At 59.7% G+C, this 21,596-nt stretch overlaps 1 protein-coding gene across 2 annotated transcripts in view; it reads left to right on the top strand.

Annotated features, from left to right (window-relative positions):
* The first annotated feature begins 886 nt into the window (after nucleotides 1-886).
* Nucleotides 887-21,596, top strand: part of Tmem132b (transmembrane protein 132B) — a 279,115-nt gene continuing 258,405 nt past the window's right edge. The window contains exons 1-2 of one of the 2 annotated variants that reach the window (XM_063225481.1): nucleotides 918-1,088; nucleotides 1,918-2,038. In XM_063225481.1, coding sequence (XP_063081551.1) covers nucleotides 1,975-2,038 — 64 coding nt within the window. In that variant the 5' untranslated portion in view covers nucleotides 918-1,088; nucleotides 1,918-1,974. Of the gene's footprint in view, nucleotides 1,089-1,917; nucleotides 2,039-21,596 lie in introns of both variants that reach the window. The other variant, XM_063225480.1, reaches the window with a different exon arrangement.

Here is a 21,596-nt window from a genome sequence, read left to right as displayed (position 1 = left end):
ACCCACTTTTTCGTGGGGGACCGGGGCACAGTTGAGAGGCTGGGGTGAGGGGAGCCTCAGGCCGCTGTGGGCGCACCGGCGTTCAGGCCTGGTCCCTCATCTGTGGCCACCACGGGGCACAAGCTCGGGAGGCCAAGGGTCTCTGACTCTCTCCGCGCCCCACTGATTCGGGCCAGGATCTCGTCCGTGGACCTCGGGCTGGATCCCAGGAGAAAGAACTCGGGGCCTCGGCCTCCAGGGCCTGCGGGAACCGGAAGGTGCGTTCTGCGCGGGGGGTCCCTGAGGCTCCCCGCCTCGCACCCTGTAAACATTTCCAAGATGCCCTTTCTTGCCTCAGCCTCCTGGCCGCACCCAGCCGGGCTCTGGGGCTTGGATTCCCTTGGCTTGGAGCCCGGGTCATGGGGGCGCCCCCTCCCCGAGCAGTGCCAGCTGTGTCACGGGACCGCGCTCTGCGCCCCACGTCCCTGGCAGACGCCTTCTCTCCAGACCTCGCCCACCCGCGCTGGGCACCATGTCCTGGGCCCTCACCCCTCGACCTTGGGGACACCACCCCCTCGCGTGCCCGACCTCCTCGGGACCCCGTCTCGCAGCCCGCGCCCCGCGCGCCCCCGGCCGGGCGCCTCCTCGCAGCCGAGTGGCTCGTCCCGCGCGCCGCCCCCGCGCCCCTCCTCCTTGCCTCCGTCCCCGCCCCGCGCCCGGCGCCCCGCGCTCAGTCTCCGCTCCGCTCCGCTCGAGGAGCGGCCGCACGGCGCGCGCCGGGACCGGGATGGGCCGGGCGCCGGGGCGCGGGGGCCGCGGCGGAGGGCGCGGGGGCGGCGCGGCGCGGGCGGAGCGCGGGGCAGCGGGCGAGGGCGCGCGGCGCTGAGCCGGCCCGGCCGCCCCACTCCCGGCCGCGCACGCCGAGCCGGAGCGCGCAGAGGCGCCGCCGAGGAGGCGCCGCCGGCCCCGGCGCTGCGTCTGGAGCTGCGGGGAGCGAGCCATGCCCGGCGCACGGCCGTAGCCGCCTGGGCTCTCGAGGACCATGCGGGCCCCGGGCCGGGCGCCGCCGCTCCGGCTCCTGTTGGCTCTGACTGCACTGCGATGCTCAGGTAACGCGTCCCGGACCCAGACCCTGTCCCCATCCCCGTCCCCGTCCCCGTCCCTGACCCCGATCCCGACCCCGTCCCCGTCCCCGTCCCCGACCCTGACCCCGCCGCCACCGCGCGCAAAGTTGGCTCCGCGGCCGGGCGGCCGCCTCCTCCTGGAGTCCTGGGCGGCTTCCATCTCGGGGACTTAGGCGGAGCTGGGGCGACCCCGGGACGCTGGAGACCAATGGCGCGGTCCCTCCCTCACCCCATCCCCAGATTCCCCGCGGATCCTTCCTGGGCGCGCGGGGGCAGCAGGCGGGGAGGTGCGTGTGGCCTCGGGGGTGGGCGGCGGGGGCGCCCCGGAGCCTCGTCCCCTCCTCGCCCTGCTGGGGCGGCCGCCGCCTCAGGTTGCGGTCCTGGGGTGCGAGCTCAGGACACCTGCGGGGACTGGGGTTGCTCCAGCAGCGCTGCCCCTCCTCGCGCCCCTGTGTTGCTGCCATCCGCAAAGGGACCCCTCCCCAAGTGGACCCTTCTCAAACCCTTTGCTTGCCTCCTGGAAATGGGGCAGCTGGGCACGGGGACCCTAAGACGGGCGAGACAGGGCAGAATGGCCAGGCAGCTGGGGCGCGCGGGGGCCGCGTATAACGCGGGGTCCAGAGCCATCGCCCGGGGCTGGGGAGTGGGCTCTCCACCGGCTGCCTGCCGCCGTCCCCAGCGCCTGGCTTGCAGGGCCCGCACAGTCAGGTATTTTCCGCCTCAGCTGCGGGAGTTGGGGAACCTTGGGGCGGCTCCTGTTGGTTCCAGGGCAGCTCAGCCCCAGCGCTGGCGGAGCCGCCCCTTCCCCCACCAGGAGCCGGGCGCACATCTTGGCGCCGCGAGGAACCCGGAGTCGTCACGAGCAGCGCTCATGTGCATTGGCGAGCTCGGCGCTCCAGATCTTGCAAAACGGGGATCCAGCATTTGGGGAGCAGGTAGTTTCGGCTTGCGCAAACCTTTCTCCGCGTGCCTAACCAACAGACCACCCGGAGGCGCAGGATGCGGCCGAGAAACACAAACTTTTACTTCGCAGCTTGCCGGGCTCCCAAGACTGCGGCTCGCGCATCTGTGTGTCGGCTCCCCGGGAGAGGAGACCGCGTCGTCCCTGGAGACGCCCCACCCCGGGAGGACCCCGGCCGTGTGCGCTAGGTGCCCGCCAGCGCCTGGCCGTGGCCGGGCCCAGAGGGTGGCTCGGAGGGCTTGGAGACTCCCCAGCCTCCGGGCGAGGGAGCAGGCTGGGAGCTGTTTCGCGCCAGGCTGCTCGGGCTGGGGCCGCTTTCTCGAGCCGAAGCTCACGGACCGGTTTCCCCTCGAGAAGACGCGCGGCCCCTCCGACTTGCGGATTGTTGCTGCTTTGCTGGTTCCCGGGCTCGGCGATGGCTGGGCGGCGCTGAGAGGCCGCTCCAGCTCTCCGGGAGAAGCTTGCCTGCCGGCGGCTTTGTGCCAAACTTGGCCAATGTTCCCTTCTGTCCCCAGCCCGTGGGCAGTGGCAGGTGGCTCTGGGGGCCTGGTCTGCAGAGGGAAGAAGACGGCCACCTGCCGGGGCTCGGCTGGATCGGTGCCCCGGCCCCGCGGTGGAGGTGCGGGGCTGCGCGGCCGCTGTGTGTGTGTCGCGCCAGTCCCCGCCGCCGCCGCGGGAGCACGGAGACGCGGCGGTTTGATAACTATATATAGCACCGCTCCGAAGCAGCCCGAGACTGCTGGAGGCTTGGCTGCCTACACTTGGGAGGAGAGATGGGGCTCCGCGCGAGGCGTCCTTCGGCACTGGGGGGATTTGCTGGGTAACCGCGGGTGCCCCTCCTTCGGTCCCAGGGCTCTGGGCAGGGACCGCGACTTCAGGGGCGGGGGTGTGCGCGCCCGCCGCACCCAGGCGCTGCCGTCTTTGCCCCCTTCCTGCGTGGGCAGCGTGCGCGGCGCCGTGCGGTGGGTGGACCCCTCCCGGCCTCGCCAGCGCAGAGAATCTGGAAGCGAACTTGGCGAGAGCGCACGAATCGCTCAGGCGGTGACGGGGCCGGCGGTCGCCCCAGCCCCCCTCGTGCCCGTGAGGTTTTGCAGCGAGCGCCGCGGTTCCCAGCTCGCAGGGAGACCGGACCTGCCCTTGGCGCCCGGGGTCAGCGGCTCGGCTCGGCGGGCTGAGCGCGTCCCGAGCTCGCAGGCGGGGGCGCCGTCTCGGAGCAGCGGCCCCCAGCCCTGCCTGGCGCGCAGCTCCCTTCTCCCGGCAGCCGCGATCTGGGAGGGGCCTCGCCGGGTGCTGCTGCTCCCCGGAGAGGGGGCCGCCGGTATGCAAATGCTGTCGCCGCCCTGTGATTTAATGGTGGCCCAGTGGAGGTTCCCAGAGTAAATCACTCCCCGCCCGGCCTCCTGCCGGATGCGAGCGCAAGGAGGCGTGAGCCCGGGCCTGGGCTCGCCCGCCGGCTCCAGGAGACACAAAGAGCCCCCCTGGCCGGCTGGAAGTCAGGGAACGGGAGGGGAGCGTGGTCTCCGGGACGCCACCCCCGTGTGGTGCGGCCCGGTGGCTCCTTTCACTGGGACAGAGGGGTCTGAGAGTGGCCTCCCCTGCGTGGACAGTGAGGACATCCGGAGAGGAGCCCCTCACGGATGGGAAGGGGAGATGCGGCCTTCTAGCCAGGGCGACACCATGGCGACATCATAGCCTGATGGCAGGTGGGGGCTGTCTGGCCAGCTCCTGGTGCTGGACCTTCTCACCCCGGGTCCGGGGTCTTGGGGAGCCCAAGGTTCAAGAGAGTGTGGATGAACCACGCAGGTGTCACCCAGAAATAGGAGGAAATTGCCAGACAGCTGGTGATGACCTGCCTAACCGGGGCTCAGGCTGGGGTGTCCTCTGGCTGTGTGCCTTGGGCCACCCCACCTAACCCAGTCCAGTTCCCAATGGTGAGGGCAGGTGGCTCTGTGGGTGCGAGGGGCCTGGCCCTGCCCCGTCCACCACGGTGACAAAGGCCAGCATGGCAGGAATCTGCCTGGAGGCCTCTGTACCAGCAGGTGGGGAGGAGTCCTTTCCTGTGCCCTCGAGGGACGAGGTGGTTCCTGAGACAGCGAGGTGTTAAGGGGCAGTGTGTCCTTGTCTCTGTTTCCGCCTCATCTCTCACTCTGGCCCATATTTTTTCTTTTTCTTTTTGGTGGCCCTGGGGCTTGAGGGCAAGGCCTTCACACTGAGCTACATCTCAGCTCTTTGTTATTTTGAGAACAGGTCTCAGTTAAATTGCTAAATGGCCCAGGCTAGGCTTGCACTTGGGATCCTCCTGTCTCAGCCTCCCTGAGTGCTGGGATGACAGGCGTGCACCACCGCCACCAGCCTGGCTGTTGGGACACTGAATTTTGGGTTTGATTTATTTGATTTTGCGACTTATTTGGATTCCACAGATGAAGGCGTACTTTTCAAGTGGAGCAGAGATTTGTGCCGTGTGTGGAAAACCTGTTTGGGGGAGACTTCCTCGTCCTGACCCTGGCCCACTGACCTGAAGGGCTTGTGGGGACATCGGGCCTGCAGAGGTTCCTTGATAGCTGCCAGCAACTGGGGGACTCAGTATCGTAATCGAGGTTCCAGCTTCTCTTAGGAAATTGCCCCCCGACCACTCTGGACTCAGTTCTCCTGCCTGTAAAGTGGGCCCTGAAACTCTCCTGTGGGCGGGTACTGTGCACACACGGGGGCAGGGCTGCCACCGGGGTGACTGCCCAGGGTAGAAGAGGGGCACGGAGGGTGGGCAGGGAGACTTCTTCCAGGAGGTGGATCCTTTCTTACCCGGCCCTCGGTGACCAGAACGAGCCCCAGGGAGACGGAGCCTGAACCCTCACCAGCTTCTGTGCACGGCGCCCGGCAGCTGCAAGCTCTCAGGAGCCGCCAGCCTTTGCTTCCATTTATTACGATCATACTAATGCACACCAAGCCCTTAATCGTGATCCGGAATAAAGAAGCTGCATGCTCTGGGTCCAGACGACCATGATGGCAGATCCATGCCCCTGTCCCAGCCGGGGGCACCAAGCCGGGCAGGGAGCCGGCTGTCACCTTGTGTCCCCCCACCTCGCACCACCCAACATCTTCCCTGCCAAATGGCCTGGTTCCGCAGCCGCCGGGGTGCTGTGTGCCTCGTCCTTCCTCGGGCCTGATCGATACCGATCCTCGCATTCCAGCCCCAAAATAGTTACTTAGAAAAATCAATGGCACCCAAATGGATTCTCTGTGTTTTATTACTGAGGGTGATGGAGCGTCTGCCCGGCTCCAGGTGTTAACCCGAGCTCACTCAGGGGGGCTCCTGACCCAGGACTGGGGGTGCCCAGGGCACAGCGGGCTCCAGCACCTGTCCTGGCTCTGAGTGTCGCAGCTGATGACCCGTGGCAGCCACATCTCTGGCTTGGCGAGGCTCTGCGTGCAGGGCCCGGTGGCCGAGGTGGCCGAGCTGGTCCCAGGCCCAGAGCGCTGCCATCTGCTGGGGTCTCTGGGCTGTGCACGTGCTGGTGCTGTGACGGAGCTCAGGTCCTCGCTGGCTTCCTCTCTGCCCTTCTGAGGTTCATTGGCTGCTGTGGGGCGGGGTCAGTGGGCTTGGGGACACTGGACCGAGGACACCAGAGCCCAGCGATGAGGCTGTGGTGCAGTGGGGAGGGGCAGCCTGGGCTGAGGCTGCAGGCTTGGACCCCGGTGGGCAGCGTGAGGGGTGAGGGAGGCGCAGTGTAGACGGGCAGTGTTGTTCTGCCCAAGGTGTTTTCTTGGTGGCAGCGAATCGAGACTTTCTCTGGCCAGCTGGGGGCTGTGTGCTGCTCTGTGTAAATACTGGGAGCTGTCAGGATCACAGCCAGTGTTGGGTTCTCTTGGCAAAGTGGGAGACCTGAGAAGTGCTGGTCTGGCTCCTCCACTTCACTGACTCAGTTTCCCCACTTGGACAGCGGGTACTGGTCCTCCTTGTCTTCCTTGGCACCTTCCCTGGCTCACCCTGTTCCTTGTGAATAGCACCACCTTGTTACTGTGTGTGGCTGTTTGAGGGAGGGGCCTGGTGTCTGTCCTGGGGAAGAGCCGGCCAGGCAGAAACAAGTGCAAAGGCCCTGTGGTTGCAGTGTGATTGGCAGGGACAAAAGCCAGAAAAGATGCTGACAGGGCTGGTCCTTTGGGGGAGGGGACAGTGGGGAGGGGGAAGGGAGGCTGCAGAGGTGACAGGGCTCAGACCCTGTGTAGATTGGGAACTTGCTTCGGAAGCTGCATTCCAGGTGTGCTGGCAGTGGGGGCCTTTCTTCCGTTGAATCCTGAGACCCTACTGTGTGTTGGCTGTGGTCCTGAGTGTGGGGGCTGCATGGGACGGATCAACATGTGAACTTTGCCTGTGAGTCAAGGCAGGAGTTTTTCTGAGATCTTCTCCGAGCCCTGAGGCTGGGGCGAGGCCTGGTATTGGAAGCTCAGTCCGCAGAGGACAGCTCGGGGCTGGGGGCGGGGGTGGGGGACAGGCACAGAAAGGTCAGCAGCTCAGCACAGAGCCTGGCTCACGCCCCTGCTCGGGGTTTAGAACCCTGTCCTCACCATTGCTGTGGGGACCAGGCCTGGCAGTGCCAGTTGCCCCAGGGTCAACACAGCTGCTCCGGAGCACAGCTGCGACCTGTCAGCCTCGGTGGCCAGCTTCTGGCCTGTGCGTGTGTCATCTGACCGGGCTGGCCCTGGCTCCTGATGTTCCGCTTGTATTTTCTGCAACCTTTAAACTGTGGCTTCTGGAGGACACTTGGCCCTCAACTTCTTTTTATCAATAAAGTTTTATTGGCACACGGCCATGGCTATTTGTTGACATCACTGCGGTCGCTTGACACAGTAACCACAAAGTCAGTGGTGACAGAGATTATGGGTGTGACCTGTGAAGTCCAAGAGAACCACCTGCTCTTTGGCCTTTTCTGCCTTTTCTTTCCTTCGGTGGGGCTGAGGATTGAACCCAGGGCCGCACAGGGTAGGCACCTGCTCTACGGCTGAGCTACCCCCCAGCCGGCTCCCCACTCTTTGAGACACAAAGTCCGCCTTGAATGATCACGGCGGGTGTGCTCTGTGAATGTGTTTACAGCCCTTTCACTGTGCTCAGGAAGAAGGCAGCCTTTCTAATGTCAAAAACAAACGAACAAACAAACAATAAACTGTCCAGGTCTTCAGGATGGGGAGAATATCGAATTGTGAATTTTTTGGTTAAAAAAGCAAAACATATTGATTGAAAGTCATAATTTCAGCAGTGCTTTTGAAGTGTGGGCTTGGTAGTTACAGTAGCATTTATGTAACATTTTAAAAATAGTAGCACATGTGTGTGCAGAGCTATTTCGGCTCTGCAGGATGGCTCCGAGCTTGAGGACCCCGGGCAGGGCTGCATTGCAGCGAGCTGGTACGGGAGGGTCCCGCTGCCCGGTGGTTTTTCCTCCGAGTGACTCCGACCGGCACATCTCCCGTGTAACCTCGTGCCCTGTTCTCAGAGAGCCGCTTTAAAGATGAATGCAGCTTTCTCCGGGTTTGTCTGAGACACCCAAGTCTATGATATTTTAAATTTCCTGAGCTGAAATTTTGGGTGCCTCACAGAGCTGGCGTGCCAAGTGTGAGAGTATGTCGCTGCTAGAGTCTGGAGTCTTCTATGTGCAAGGGGCTGTGATGGGAGTTTACAGGTCCCCAGAGCTGGGAAGTCCAAGGGGGGTTGGCATCAGGTACGGCTGGACCCAGGGGTTGAACGTGACCCCTTCTCTCTGGTGTCACCTCCGGCCACAGTCAGCCCAGGCTTGTCCTCCGGAGTCAGATGTCTCCTTCTTGATTGACCAGTAAGAGCTCCATCATGGACTCATAGTGAACCCACTGGGATTGTACACTGACAACACCCGGGTTTTCTTCTGGCGAACTGCTTCGCCCCTGCTCTGAAGCCCTATGGTCTGACATTGACTAATTTACCCCTGGTCCCACGGGCAGGGTATAATTTGCATCTGACCAATCAGAGTAGCTCCTGTGTTGGTGCTTAGTGATTGGATCAGGGATGGGCATGTGACTCCAGCTGGGCCAATGAGGGCCCTCCTCTCCCTTGGACCGATGTAAGGCCCCCCCAGTGGGAGGAGCCACTGGAAACTTGGCTTCCCAGGATCCACTGGGCAACAGCTGTGCGATTCTGTGGCTTCCGGGTGTCGCCAGGCTGCAGGCGAGGCTTGGGTTTCATGAGAAACTTCGGCCAGGAAGCCCGGTGTCCACGCTCATCTCCATCCTGGGCTGTTGCACCTGGTGCCTCACTGCCTACTGAGCGATGGCCGCAGCCTCTTAGGCCACAGCGCCCTGCAGGTGGCTGCTGCCTCCTTGAGCCGGAAAGTGGCCGGCTGGTTGGCCAGGCGGGAGGGCGGTACCCAGGGAGGGGCCTGTGGGGTTGTCAGGGCCACCAGGCGGGGCCATGGGTTTAGAAGCTGCCTGCAAGGGCTGTGTGTACACCTGTAATCCCTGCATGCGGGAGGCTGAGGCAGGAGGATTGCTGCGAATTTGAGGCCAATTTGGGTTACATAGTGAGTTCAAGGCCAGCCTCAATTACACAGCGAGACCCTGCCTCCAACAGTGATCACAACCACCATCACCACCACAGCCAAGAAGCTGTCTTCAAAGCTGGGAGTGGCACTGCCTGCCAAGGCAGGAGGGTCCAAGTTTAAATCCCACCCAGGCAGTTTAGCAACTTAATATGACCCTGTCTCAACACCAAAATAAAAGAGGGCCGGGAATGTAGCACAGGGCAAAGGCTCTGGGTTTGATACCCAGTAACAGGGTAGGTGGGGGGAGCTACATTCCAAAACTGCCCGAAGCACCTTGGGGACAGACCAGACAGGGCCCCTGAGGGCAAAGCCGTGTGAATCCTCTTGGGTCGCCTTACCAGCTCTCCTTCCCCGGAGGGTTAATTGGGAGCTGCCAGTAATTGCGGCTGTCTCCTCCCCTGGCCAATCAGAAGTCTTGGAAAATCTGTCACCTGGGCTACCCTGGTTGGAGTCCTGAATGCTGATGTCACCGCTAGGGGCAGTGCACAGCTGCACCGGAAATCTCAAGGAGCGGGCGTTTTGGCTCCCGGAGCATCTTCCAGAGGGCACAGGTTGCAAGTAGCAGGACTGACCTTTAACTAACTCCCGAAACAGTTTAAATGCTTGTTGATTATTTCTACGCTATTTGGCCATCCACAAACATGTAGCCAATACTAGCAGATTTTTAGTGAGATGATTTAATAATTGTTTCTGGGTTAGAGTTTTATTGCAGAATTGAGACTTCCTGTCCATGCTGTTATATGCAAAATATGATTTCACCATCCGCGCTCAGAACGCTTTTCACTAGGGCACGGGCGGGAGGAGGCCTTCCTTCCCGGCTTCTGTGTGAGCTCTGAGCCTGCGCCTCTCCAGGGCGCTGTTGCCAGGTTCGGCAGGAAGGCAGAACTGCGAAGTGATTCCACCGGGAAACTTTGTATCAGGAATTAACCGTGACAGGTGCTGGAGTGATGTGGCTTTGACTGTGAGAAGAAGAGGACTTGAAGTTGCAAATAAGTAACAGATTCAAGGTTCATCGGTTTCCAGGGTCAAGGCTGGGCAGCTGGCTCAGGAGCTGGGGGGGGGGGGAGCACCAAATGGCAGCCGTCACAGGGCAGCTTGTGCACAGCAGGTGACCTAGGACGTGAGCTTGGGAATCCTCCCCGGGCCTCGTGACAGAGGTCAGCTGTCACCAGGGGCCCAGACTCTGTTCCCTTTTCCTGAACAGGGCCTCGAGGGAAGCTCTGGACACAAAATGCAGCAGGTGGGGCCTCGGCCAGCGCACATGCTGATCCCTGACCTTTTGTGGCCCCTCGTCTGCTCCAGGGTGGGGCAGGTGAGGGCGGAGCCTCGGCATCTCTGCATGTGCCCTGGAGGGCTCAGACTTGGTTCCCGTGTCCTTTCTGCTGTGACAAGGATCTCCTCATTTGGGGTGCTCCTCCTTTGGGGTGGGGCTTGCCTGCTGTGGTCTGAGCATGGTCCTCTGGGGTGGGGGCCTGGGTGCTGGGTGGCAGGGCTGGTCTCCTCCGTGTGGCGCCCTGGAGTAGCTCTGGGAGCCACTGGCCTCGGCCTGGTGGCCTTGGAGCTCATCCTGGTTCTGTTTCCTGCTGGCCATGTCTTAGGTTCCCGGAGCCACCTCCTCCCTGGGCCCCCTTGTGAGTCCTCTGTGCCCGCTGCTGGGATGCGCTCCCATAGTGGCCTCCCCCAGGACGTAGACTGAGAATCTGCGTTTCTGCTGGGCTGAGCTGTGCGTGGTGCTGAGCACACAGTCAAAGGCAGGAGAAGGAGATTGGTTCATTCCCCCGTGCTGTTTCCGGAGCCCGGGAGAGGGGACAGGGCATGTGGCGGCCTCTGTGACCTGCCTGGCTCGCTGAGCGCTGCCTCTGTGCCCGTGGGGAGGGGGCCTGTCACCCAGCATCTGATTCAGAGGCTATACACGGGCGTCTTGTGGCAGGTCCAGCCCAGGGGCTTTAGCTGTTGGGCCAGGCTGGTGTCTAATAATTCTGAGCCAATATCTGATAGCTGGGAGGTTTAATATGAAAATCTGGATTTTCTGTTTCTCCCGGAAGAGAGGCCGGGCTCAGAGCTCTGGGTCCTGTGTCCAGGCACAGTGTCCGGCTCATGGGATGGGTGTCCACTGAACCCCTCCCTACTAAGTGCGCGCTCCGTCGGAGGTGCTGGGTTCACAGTGCTACTGTTGAGGAGTTGTCATTTGATGCAGAATGTGTCACTCCTCCCTGTCCCCAGTGGGAGCCCTGCCAGTGTCACATTCTACAAAGACAGAGATGCCCTGTGTCTGCAGCCCAGTGTGGTGCCCGCCAGCTGCGCCTCGGTGGTGAGCAGTGAACCCTCGGCCACTGGGGCCGAGGAACTGGATTTTTTTGTTCTAGTGAAATGTGCATAACATAACAATGACATTTTAGCTGGGCATCTCGGCAAACTTGATAATCCCAGTGCTGAGGAAGCTGAGGCAGGAGGATCGCCATGAGTTCAAGGTCAGCCTGAATTACCTGTCTCAAAAAAGAAAAAAAATTGCAGTGAGAATCGTATTACATAAACCGAGCATTTTGAAGCATTCTCAGCATGGTGTAACCATCACCCTTTCTGGTTACACAGGGTTCCTCCCATTTCTCATAAAAAATTGGGGACCCACTCTCTGCCCCTTTCCTCCCAGCCCCTGGTCACCCCCAGCATGCTTCCTGTCACTGTGGGCTGACAGGTCCTTGATGTTTCTGTAGTCTGTGGCCACCTGTGTGGCTTCTTTCTCACCACTGTGTGCTCTGACCTCCTGGCAATCTGTTCTTTTTCATGGCTAAATAGTATTTCACACAGATAAGGGATTTGCATTATATCTAAGAGCAGAGGGGAGCCACTGTGGGGCTTTCTCAGACATTGTTTATTCTGGGGCTGACCTGGCCCCACAGGGTGCCCCCTGAGGTGCAGTAACCGGCCTGTGTATTAGCTCAGGCCGGAAGGAAGGGGCTGTGCACATGGGTCCCCTCCAAGTACCTCGGTCCCCTGATGCCAGTCCAGGCCTGGGTCATCCATTTGCATGAGGCAGATCATGTGGGCCTGATCACAAACATGGTGACTGTTTAAATAAAATAATTGATGAGTGTAAAAGCCACGTCGCCACGTATCCCCATCAGAAGACTCTTCCCGTGAGCGCACTCATCCCGCTGACCTCGCCTCTTTCTGGAGTCCTCTTTCCTGAGGGTCTCTGGTGGTGCTGTGGTGGCTGCTGTGATGTCCCGAAGCATTCCAAACGTCGACCTTTGGTGAAGAGCCTTGGGGAAGAGCCCGCGTCATGGGTGCCAGAGCCTGGGAGTGTTCCAGGACAGGGTGATGTCTCTGCCTTTCCGCTGGGTGGCGCTCGGCAGCGCCGGTCGCTGGACGGTGGGTCAGGCCTGGCAAAGGCTCTCAGGAAAGGGGCTCCGGAGCGAGAGCCCCAGGGCAAGTGCAAAGAAGACGAGGGGGAGCTGCCTCAGCGCTCGGAGGGGATTCACTGCCGGGGGGGGGGGGGCGTGCAGTGTAAAAGAGAGCCAGGGCTTAGCTCAGTGACATAAGCGCCTGCCTGGCAAGCGTGAGGTTGTGAGTATGATCCCCGATACCAAAAAAAAAAAAAAAAAAAAAGTTTTTAAGGAGTTCAAGCGGACACTGCATTTGCTGATCAGCCCTGAGTATCTGCGGACTGGGGTCCTCAAGCACCCGCCCAGGGACGTTGGGGTCCCCTTTGTCTTCTCAGTGACTTCCGTTCCCAGCAGCCCCTTCTCTTCCTAACTCTTGAGCCCCTGCAAGCCACGGTGTCCCCGTGGCCAGCGGCTGTGTCTCAGACCCTCCCATCCTTCAGAGCCCTGAGAGCAGGCCCTGTTCCCTGCCAGTGCCCTGAGCGTGCAGGGGCCTTTGGCTGTTGTAGTTGTTATCCAGTTGCTGTGACTCCTGGGAGGCTGGGCTGCCGGGGTCTGGGGGAGGTCGTGGGGGTCCCACTGGACCAGGACCTGGCTGGATGCATCGCCTGGCTCTAGATCAGTACACACCTCTGGCCAGGCTGTGGGGACAGCAGGTGACAGCGGGGGACAGTGTGGTGGGGACAGTGGTGCGGGGTTGCTGGCTGTGATTTTGGCATTTCCAAGCTGGAGCCATCAGGCCCGTGGACGTTGCAGCTTCTCCTAAAGATGCAGTCTGGTGTCATGATGGGGCTGAGCTGGTCAGCACGCACTGTCCTCGGTGTGGGTCAGCATCGAAGGGTGGCCATGAGTTCAGCTGCAGCTCTGGTGACCAAGGCGCACATCAGGGAAAGCCTCGGCAGCGCCTCGGGCAAAGCCACTGGCCACGTTGGGTGGGTCCTGGAGCTAGGAGCCGCGAAGAGGTCACCCAGGACCGATCCAAGCATCCGAGGGTTAAGCAGGGTGCTGGGGAGGCCGAGGGGGCCTGTGTTTGAGCAAAACCCGCTCCTAGGGCTCAACAGAGCCAAGTGCGGAGGAGCTGGGTAGTCAGGGGACGTGGGTGGTTGGGTCGGTAGGCATCCAGGATGGGCCCCCACACGGAAATCCTTTTTTTAATTTTTATTTTTGAGCCAGGGTCTCACTGTGCAGTGCAGGCTGACCTTGACTTCATTTTGTAGCTCAGGCTGGCCTTGAACTCTCAGCAATCCTCCTGCCTCAGCCCCCTGAATGCTGGGATGACAGCCGTGCGCCATCACGCCCGGCTAAGAAGGCAGTTTTGAGTTACATTTTATGAAACTGCATACAGGGGCCTATTGGCTTAATTTTGAGTTTTTAAGATCATCTTAGTAATAATCAATTCTGTCTTTTTTGGGTAGTGAAATTCACATAACAAATTTATGTGGAGCGGCCCGCAGTGTGGTTCTGTGTGTTCAGAATCCAGGCGGTGTTACTTGGCCACTGCCAGTGATGGCACTCACCCCAGAATAGAACCGTACCCAGCTGCAATGACCCCTCGGCCCTGGGCCTGCACAAGTCCACTTTTGTCTCTCTGGTTCTGTTGGTTCGAGATATTTGGAGGAAATGAGGTCACATGTCTTCTGTGTCTGGCTTCTGGCACTGAGTGTCCTGTTGTGAGATTCCTCCTTGAGGTAGCTTGTGTTAGGGCCATGGTCCTCTTCAGGGCTGAGTAGTTTTCCACTCCATGGGCGCCCCCCTCCATGTTGTCCATCCACTTGAGCACGGAATATGGAGCTCTGGGTTAATGAGAGTTTGGGTTATTCTATTTTTTGTCTGTTTTGAGCTTTGCTGCCAGGAACATCCTGTACTTGTGTTGTTTGAACACCTGTTTTCATTTCCCTTGGGGGGGTACCTAGGAAAGAAATCAGTGAGGTTCTGTGATAGTCCTAGGTTCAGGTCCTGCCATTTTTTCCTTTTGATGCTGGGGATTAAACCTTGTCCCCTATCCTCTTTTAACGCTGAAACAATCTTGCGAAATCACTAAGTTGCTCAGGCTGGATTCAAACTTGCAACACTCCTGTCTAGCCTCCCACAGTGTTGGGATTGACCAGTGCCTCTGAATCCGTCATTGCACCTGGTGCAGGAGGTGGGCCCAGCTGCAGAGCTGAGTCCTGATTGGTGTAGGGCAGTGTGTCGTTCAACACCTTTTTTGTCAGTGATTGGTGGGGAGGTGGCCATGTGACCAGGCTCCGACCAATGAGATAGAAGAGCAAGTGTGCGGCGCTGATGAGGGCTAAGTGTGGGCGGACCTGGAGCTCCGCTCTGTCTCTTCCTCCACGGTGACATCTGAGGCCCTGGCAGCGGGGAGGCAGCAGCCGGAGCTGGAGCAGAGCCTGGGTCTGGTGATGCAGTCGGGCCTCGCGGGCGGCCTCGCCCTCTGCTTGTTAAGTAAACAACACCTGTCGCGGGCTTGAGCTGCTGTTAGTTGGGTTTCTGTTACCACGGCTCCCAGGGGAGGCTGAGGCAGGAGGAGCCTCCTGCTGTGCTCACCCGCCCAGGGCTCTGGATGTGGCCGGGACAGGGGGCTCCCTGCGTCCTGGCCTGGAAGCGGCCTGGTGTCCTTGGGTCTGCTGTCCTCAGCCCCAAGACAATTGGGCTTCTTGGGCTGGATCGGGAATCCTGGGACCACCATGGAAAAGCAGCCCACACTCGCTAAATTTTTAATTATCTAAGTCAAGCTACATCTCCTTACATCTCTGTGTCTGTTTTACTGCAAATGACAAACTTTTGCTCCTTTTGCTGGCCGAGTAGCACTCCACAGTGTACAGGTCCCACGGTCCCGTTTTCCACTCCTCGGCTGGCAGGCCCGGAGGCCGGCTTGCGGCCTGGCTGTTGGGACTGTGCTGCGGTAGACGTGGCTGTGCAGAGGTGGAGGCTCTTGGGTGCTGTGGGGACGGCTCCTGTGTACCCTCTCTTTCTCTGGGACCCCTGGCTTCCCAGGACCATCATGATGAGCAAACCGCGCTAGGTCGGGTGGCTTAAAGCGGGAGGAAGTTGGCCTTGTACCTTCCTGGAGGCCGGGAGGCTGCAGGCATGGGGACGACGAGGCTGTGGGCAGGGCCTGGGGGGGTTTCCGTCCCCCACTTCCGGCTGCTGGTGACTCCTGGGGTCCCCGGCGTGGCTGCACCGCTCCTCTCTCTGCCTCTGTCCTACGAGGCCTCCCTGTGCGCCTCCTCCATTTCAGATTCACTTAGGGCTCTCCTAGGACCTCAGGCTGGTCTCAGATTCACCCTGATCCTCCTGCCTCAGCCTCCAAGTTCGGGAATTACAGGGTTGTGCCACCGTGCCCAGATGAAGTGTGGCCGCCAAGGTGAGAGCCAGGCAGAGGCACATTATTTCAGTTCTAGGAGTTAGCGGAGCAAAAATAAAAATAAAAAACAAAGATCTATGAGCCTCGTATCAATGCATAGTAAAATACGTGTACTTGGCATGACGGTTCCAACAGTAAAGTACACAATGAGACAACTTTTCTGTTTCCCCACCAACAATCAGTCTCTCCCTCTACAGATCCCACTGAGCTTTCGATGTCCTCCTGCCTCAGCCTCCTGAGTGCTGCGGTTACAGGCATGTGCCACCATGGCTGTGCAGGCAGCAGGTTTCTTAAATTTCCTCTTCTGACAATTTTCTTTTTGCAAAAAAAGTATAGTATACAGGCATGGCGGTGCACGCCTGTAATCCTGGCACTCAGGAGGCTGAGGCAGGAGGGTTGCTGTGAGTTCAAGGCCAGCCTGCACTGCATAGCAAAACCGTATGCGGGGGTGGGGGTGGGGGGGGAGGAAAAGAAAAAGAAAAGAGAAAAAGAAAAAAGATAGCCTTTTGGCTTTCCTAACTTTTCACCTTAGTTCCCCCATGCTGACAAATGGCTGCAAGAGACAGACCCGATCATGGAATTTTCCTGATGAATTCCCGGCCAATAAACACCTCCTGATTAGATGGGTTAGAAATTGGCATAATGGGGAGTTTTGGGCACAAATATAGAACTGACACCTGCTCACCGAGACAGACAGGGGCGCGCCGAGCGGCACTCTGTGTGCGGCCTCCCTGAGGGTGTTCACAGCCCCCTGCCGTCCTGCACCCGCCCCGGCTGCTCCGGGCAGCTAACGAATTGGAGGCCTCGGTGAGACGGCTCTGTTGTTCTTTTCTACTTTTAGACCTGGCAGCCACGGTGCTGTGGAGCCGTCTCGTCAGCAGGCGGGCTTTTCTGATGAAAGTTACCCTGGAATAAAAGCTCCAGCGTGGCCTGTCGTGCAGACCACTTTCTCAGGCACTGGATCCGTGGCCTGGTGGGCACAGCAGAGTCTTTTGGGCCCAGCCGGTGCAGGGTTTATTTTATTATTTTTGTTTTGTTTTATTTTGCTTTTGAGATGGAGTCTCACTACGCAGTTCAGACTTGAACTCACTATGGAGCCCAGGCTGGCCTTGAACTCATGGTGACCCTCCTGCCTCAGCCTCCTGAGTGCTGGGATGACAGGGGTGCGCCACCACAATGTCCCTGATGCAGTTTTGAGGGTCGGATCGTCCCACTGTAGGTGGGACTGTCCCTGCCTTTGGGCGCTGTTTGCCATTGATGTGTTAGCCTTGGGGAAGGAGATTTATTCACGCTGGACCCTGGCTCGGCTAACCTGGCACTCTAGAAAAAAGTGACTGCTAGGCCTAGGCATGTGTTCAGGGTTATGTTTGGGTGAACATACAGAAAAAAAGCCAAAATGGTAGGAGTTTAAACAAGGGAAAGGTGACTTCCTGTGGTGTGGTGATCCCATGATGTCAAAGATTCTTCCATTTTCTGTTCTCCACTAACTCAGCTTGTGACTGGCCGGTTACCTCATGGTCCAGGGGAGCTCCCACAGCTCCAGCTGTCGTCTCTGTCTTCCAGGCAGCTCTGGCATTCTGCTACTCTAGCTGTCCTTAAGCAGTCTTCTCAGAAGTCCTGCAGGATGCTATTCCTTACACCTGTTGTCTTTTTTATCTCTTTGCTCTGCTCTCTGTTGCCTCCTCCCAGGCCTGCTGGTTATGACAGGATGGCTGCCAGTCGGTCATCACTGGCTCAGCGGGACAGCACACCTTTCCCCACTGGCCCTGGGGCTCCGGTTTTCCGGCGGCTGTGTTAGCGAGGCTATTCGTGCTTCTAGCTTTGTGGGGGATGAGAGGTGACCCCCCCCCGGGAGGGGCGGTGACAGACACTGGTGGCAGCCTGGACGCTGTGGCTTCCAGACAGTAGTGTGGTTGGAGCAGCTGTGGCTTCCTGGTCATATGAGCGCTTGTGTGTGGCCTGGGTCGCCCCTGGAGTGGTCACCCCCAGGACAACTCTCAGCCCCTATCCCTGGAGTCCCCAGAGTGGCTTCTGTCCGGCTGGCCTGTCTGGCTGGGCCTGCAGGAGTCCTTCCCGGCCACTGCCTGGTGACACCAGCAGACCCGAGGTCTCCCTGGGCCTGCTCTCCTGTGTGAGGGTGGCCATACCCGGGGACACTGTGAAAGCTTCCCCAGGGACGAACCTGGTGGCCTTAGGTGGCCCAGAGCTGGGGCAGGGTGGACATGTGTCCCTGAGACCTTGGTGCTGACCTCCGGGGCCAGGCAGTTCCCTGAGAGGGACGTGTGCCAGGCCCAGAGGGAGCCCCTGGCTGGACACCAGGTGTAAATCTGCACAGCTCAGCACTGTTCCCAGCCCGGCCGGGTGGCCCCATGCCACCTTCCTTGGCCTGGGGCTCAGTGTTCATGGTGCCCGCAGCAGCTGGGAGACTGACTGCACCTGTGCGTCCCACATCTGCTGGGCACCGCACACAGCCAGGCCCCAGGGCCGCCTGGCCCCAGAGCCAGGCCAGGTGAAGGGGGCGGAGGGTGCGGGCCCTGGAGCTCGGGAGTGGCACAGGCCGCCTGCTGGAGGGGGCGTCTTGTGCCATGGCCCCTGTGCTGGGCGATGAAGCTTTCTCCGAAAGACACCTGCAGGTGCACACACAGGCCAGAGTGGGCAGGAAGCCAGTTTGACTGAAATCCAGATACCACAATGCAAGACGGAAGTTCCTGCCCTGAGGATCTGCTGCTTCAACAGGTGACAAACAGGAAGGTCTGGCTGGACATGGTGGCACATGCATGGAACCCAGGCACTCAGGAGGCTGAGGCAGGAGGGTTGCTCTGAATTTGAGGTCAGCCTAGGCTACATGGTGGGGTCAAGGCCAGCCTGGACTATAGATCGAGATCTTGTGTCAGAAAAACACACTAAAAGAAAAATAGGACAGATGGTGGGGTGACACCACAGATTCTGATTCACCAGAGCACACACAGTCGCTTTGGACGAGACCAGTGCAGCTGCCTGGCTGCTGCCCAGGGGCGACTCGAGGCCAGGCTGTCTCTGCATCCAGGGACCTGCAGCTCAGCCCCCACCCCTGGGGTCTGGATGGCGTCTGTCTAAGGACTGTCCTCCGGAGTCATCAGGAGGTGACCAGTGACAAGTCCCTCTCTCCATGTCCATCCTTCCTTGGCCTGACAGGGGACGCCTGGTATCACAAAGTGCCTAGGCTCTGAAGGGAGCAGGGATGTGGGGACGCCTTGGTGTTGGCTCCTGAGGTGGCCCCCGTCTCTGGGGTCCGATACACGATGGTGACCAGGGCAGCAAATGTGGCCTTCCCCGTCCTTCCTGCTGTTAGGGTGTGCCAAGCAGCTGGGTGGTGGGTGTGTGTGTGACTCCTCAGGGTGTGGCCCAGTACCAGCATCCCTGGCTCCTTCCTGCACGTGGGACAGGATAGGACAGGAGGGGACAGGAGAGGACAGGACAGCAGACAGCCTCGGGCCAGGCGAGCACATGAGCTCTGGCTGAAGCTGCTTCACCACAGAGCAATGTGGCTATGCCCCGGCTGTTCCCTGTGTGCTGGGGCAGTCAGGCTGCTGTCTAGGTCCAGGTGCTGTGTCAGCCTGTCCTGCCACCGTCCCCGAGTCACCCTAGGGGAGCTACCTGTGTGTGTGTGTGTGTGTGTTGGGGGATGGTGGCTTTTTTAGATGGGCAGGCTGGCGGCAGCACACTGGCCGTGGAGTGGTCCCAGGGAGCTGGCCAGCGCCCTGCACAGGGACAGCACATCCCCAGGGCCACCTCTGCACTCGGCCACTTCCCTCCCCGGCTCCTGCCTCAGTTTCCTCCTCTGTGCAGGGAAGAGATGGCTCCGGATTCCTGTTTCCAGAATACCGGGCGGCACCAGTGCTGCTGTGGCTGTGTCAGTCCTTGAGGCCCCCCAGGCCGGGGTTGCAGGGAGCATCGCAGGCGCCCCCAGGAGCTGGCCGTCCATTTCCTCCTGACTTCACTGGTTTCCCTGCAGAAATCGTCTATAAAACAGGAGCAGCATGCAGACCCCAGAAACGCCGCCTCTCCCCGGCCAGGTCGCAGGTGCTGGGAGGAGCTGTGGGCATTGCTGGTGACGGGCCGGTCACTCTGCTAGGCCAGTCACTCCACGGGGCTGGGCAGGACCACAGAGGCCCTGTAGCTGGGACCCGTGGGCTCGATGGGCCGGGGGCTGCTCCCTGTGGGGCGAGCAGCAGGGCACTGGTTGCCCTGGGCACGGGGACCTTTTGTGTTTCACGATGTTGTTGGTGCTGGAGCCCAGGTCTGTGGTCCCTGAGCTTTGCTGTTTCCGCTGTGTCCGTGCCACTGGCCCTGCCCCTGGGGAATGAGGATTCTGCACTGGGACCCACCTTGGTGCTGTGGCCTTTCTGCCCAGTGGCAGGAGTGTTGCCCTTTGGTGTGGGGACCGCAGGTGCCACAGACCTGATGGGTGTCTGGTTTGTTACATGTCTATGCTGGTGCTACATGGCTGCCTCACTGCCCCAGTCCCAGCTCAAGTCCAGGCCCTGATGCAGAAACAGAACCTGGCCTCCATCGCCCCTGAGCAGCAGCCGGGCAGCTGCATTGTGACACATGTCACCTGAGTGGCTCAGGATGTCTATAAACTGGGTACGGGGACCCCAGCCAGGGAGGCCGGCTCCTTGGGGACAGGGCAGGCCCCCTTGCTGTAGTCATGATCCTGCTTTATGACGCAGATAGCCCGCCAGCCCTCTCCCACAGGGAGCAGGGACCGGGGAGAGGTGGAGGCGGCCCTGGCTCTCCGAAGTCCATGGGGTCGCCAGTCCTGTGCCATCGACACTGAGGCCATCGGGAGCCGTTGCTGTCACAAAGAAGGAAGACAAGCACAGCATAGCAGGGACACGCTGGTCACCACCAGGGTTTCAGGGTCACCTCATCCCGTTTCCCACCACGGTGCGGGGAGTGGGGTTGGAGAGAGGCAGAGGCCATAGCAGGAGGGAAAATGGCTTGTCACCATCCTGAGCTCGAGCTGTGGAGTTTTAGGAGACATTAAAACCCAGTGAAAGGTATTTGAGAGGGACTCTCTCCCTACATGGGGGTGTTCCTTTCATAGGCTACTTGATTGCTCCCAGGGATGAGGCACTCACTACCTATGAGGTAGCTCATCTCATCAAAGCTCTGGCTGTTCCAGTATGTTGGTTTTGTTCTTTTTTTGTTTGTATCCAAAATCACCCACCCCTTTGAGCTCCCAGAGTTCTTGAGAAGTCTAAAACCTGTGTTATTTGCACATCTCATCTTTAGGCCAGAAGGTCTCCATCCTGTCTGATTTTAGTTTGATACCAACTTGCCAGGGCAACTTCCAAAAAAAAAAAAAAAAACCAAAACAAAAAAACAACCAAACTTGTGTCTAGTCTGAAGCCCTACAGGAAGTAGGTTTTGGGTGACTTGGGGGATTGCCCAAATTGTCAGTCTCTTATCTCTCTGCAAGCCCCCTCTTGCCTGCACCCTGTAGAGAGCCATTTCCAGTAGACTTTTCCTCTCAGCTGCTGCCTAGTCCTGTTACCCCATTACCCTCTCAAGATCATATTTGGTTCACCAATGGATGCATCTCAACTCTCAGGTGACATGTGACCTATTAGATATAACACCCCAGCCAATCAGAACGTAGCCTCCCTGCTGACCAATCCCAAGATAGGCTGCCCCTGGCCAATCAGAACATAGCCTTCTTGCTGACCAATCATGGAATAGCTTTGGCCAATCAGAACATAGCCTCTTTGCTGGCCAATCAGAACATAGCAGGCCCTACCCAATCAGAACACAGCATCTTCCATAGTCACAGTCTAGGTGCAGGGGTGGGCCTGACCTGGGCCTGACCTGGCAGACCGAATCCTGGGGCTTTTGGGGACAACGTGGGGATTGTTGGAGTCTTCTTCTTCCCTCTTAGCCAGCCGACTTGCTTTTTCACTTGGACCGTTTTGAGTTGGTTTTGTGTGGTTTGCAGCCAGGACGCCTCTGGCTGGAGACACTCGCTGGCCAGGTTGGAGCGTTACCTTGGGTCAGCATTGCTCTGCAGCGAGATACAAGGCGGAGGACTTAAACCCACCCCAGCGGGCGGGAGCCTCATGCCTGGGAGTGCATCTTGGAGGTGGCACCCAGAAAGTCTGAAAAGCCCAGCAGAACCGGCAGCCCCAGGCGGGCCTGTGACTGGAAGCTGACGCTGTAGCTCTGCGGTTTTGGGGTCCT

The sequence above is a fragment of the Cavia porcellus genome, unplaced genomic scaffold, assembly GCF_034190915.1.
Source record: "Cavia porcellus strain 051 isolate PalLab524CR breed Dunkin Hartley unplaced genomic scaffold, mCavPor4.1 scaffold_16, whole genome shotgun sequence".
NCBI lineage: Eukaryota > Metazoa > Chordata > Mammalia > Rodentia > Caviidae > Cavia > Cavia porcellus.
Note: the sequence above shows the minus strand (reverse complement) of the source record. Positions and strands in the feature narration are given on the sequence as shown.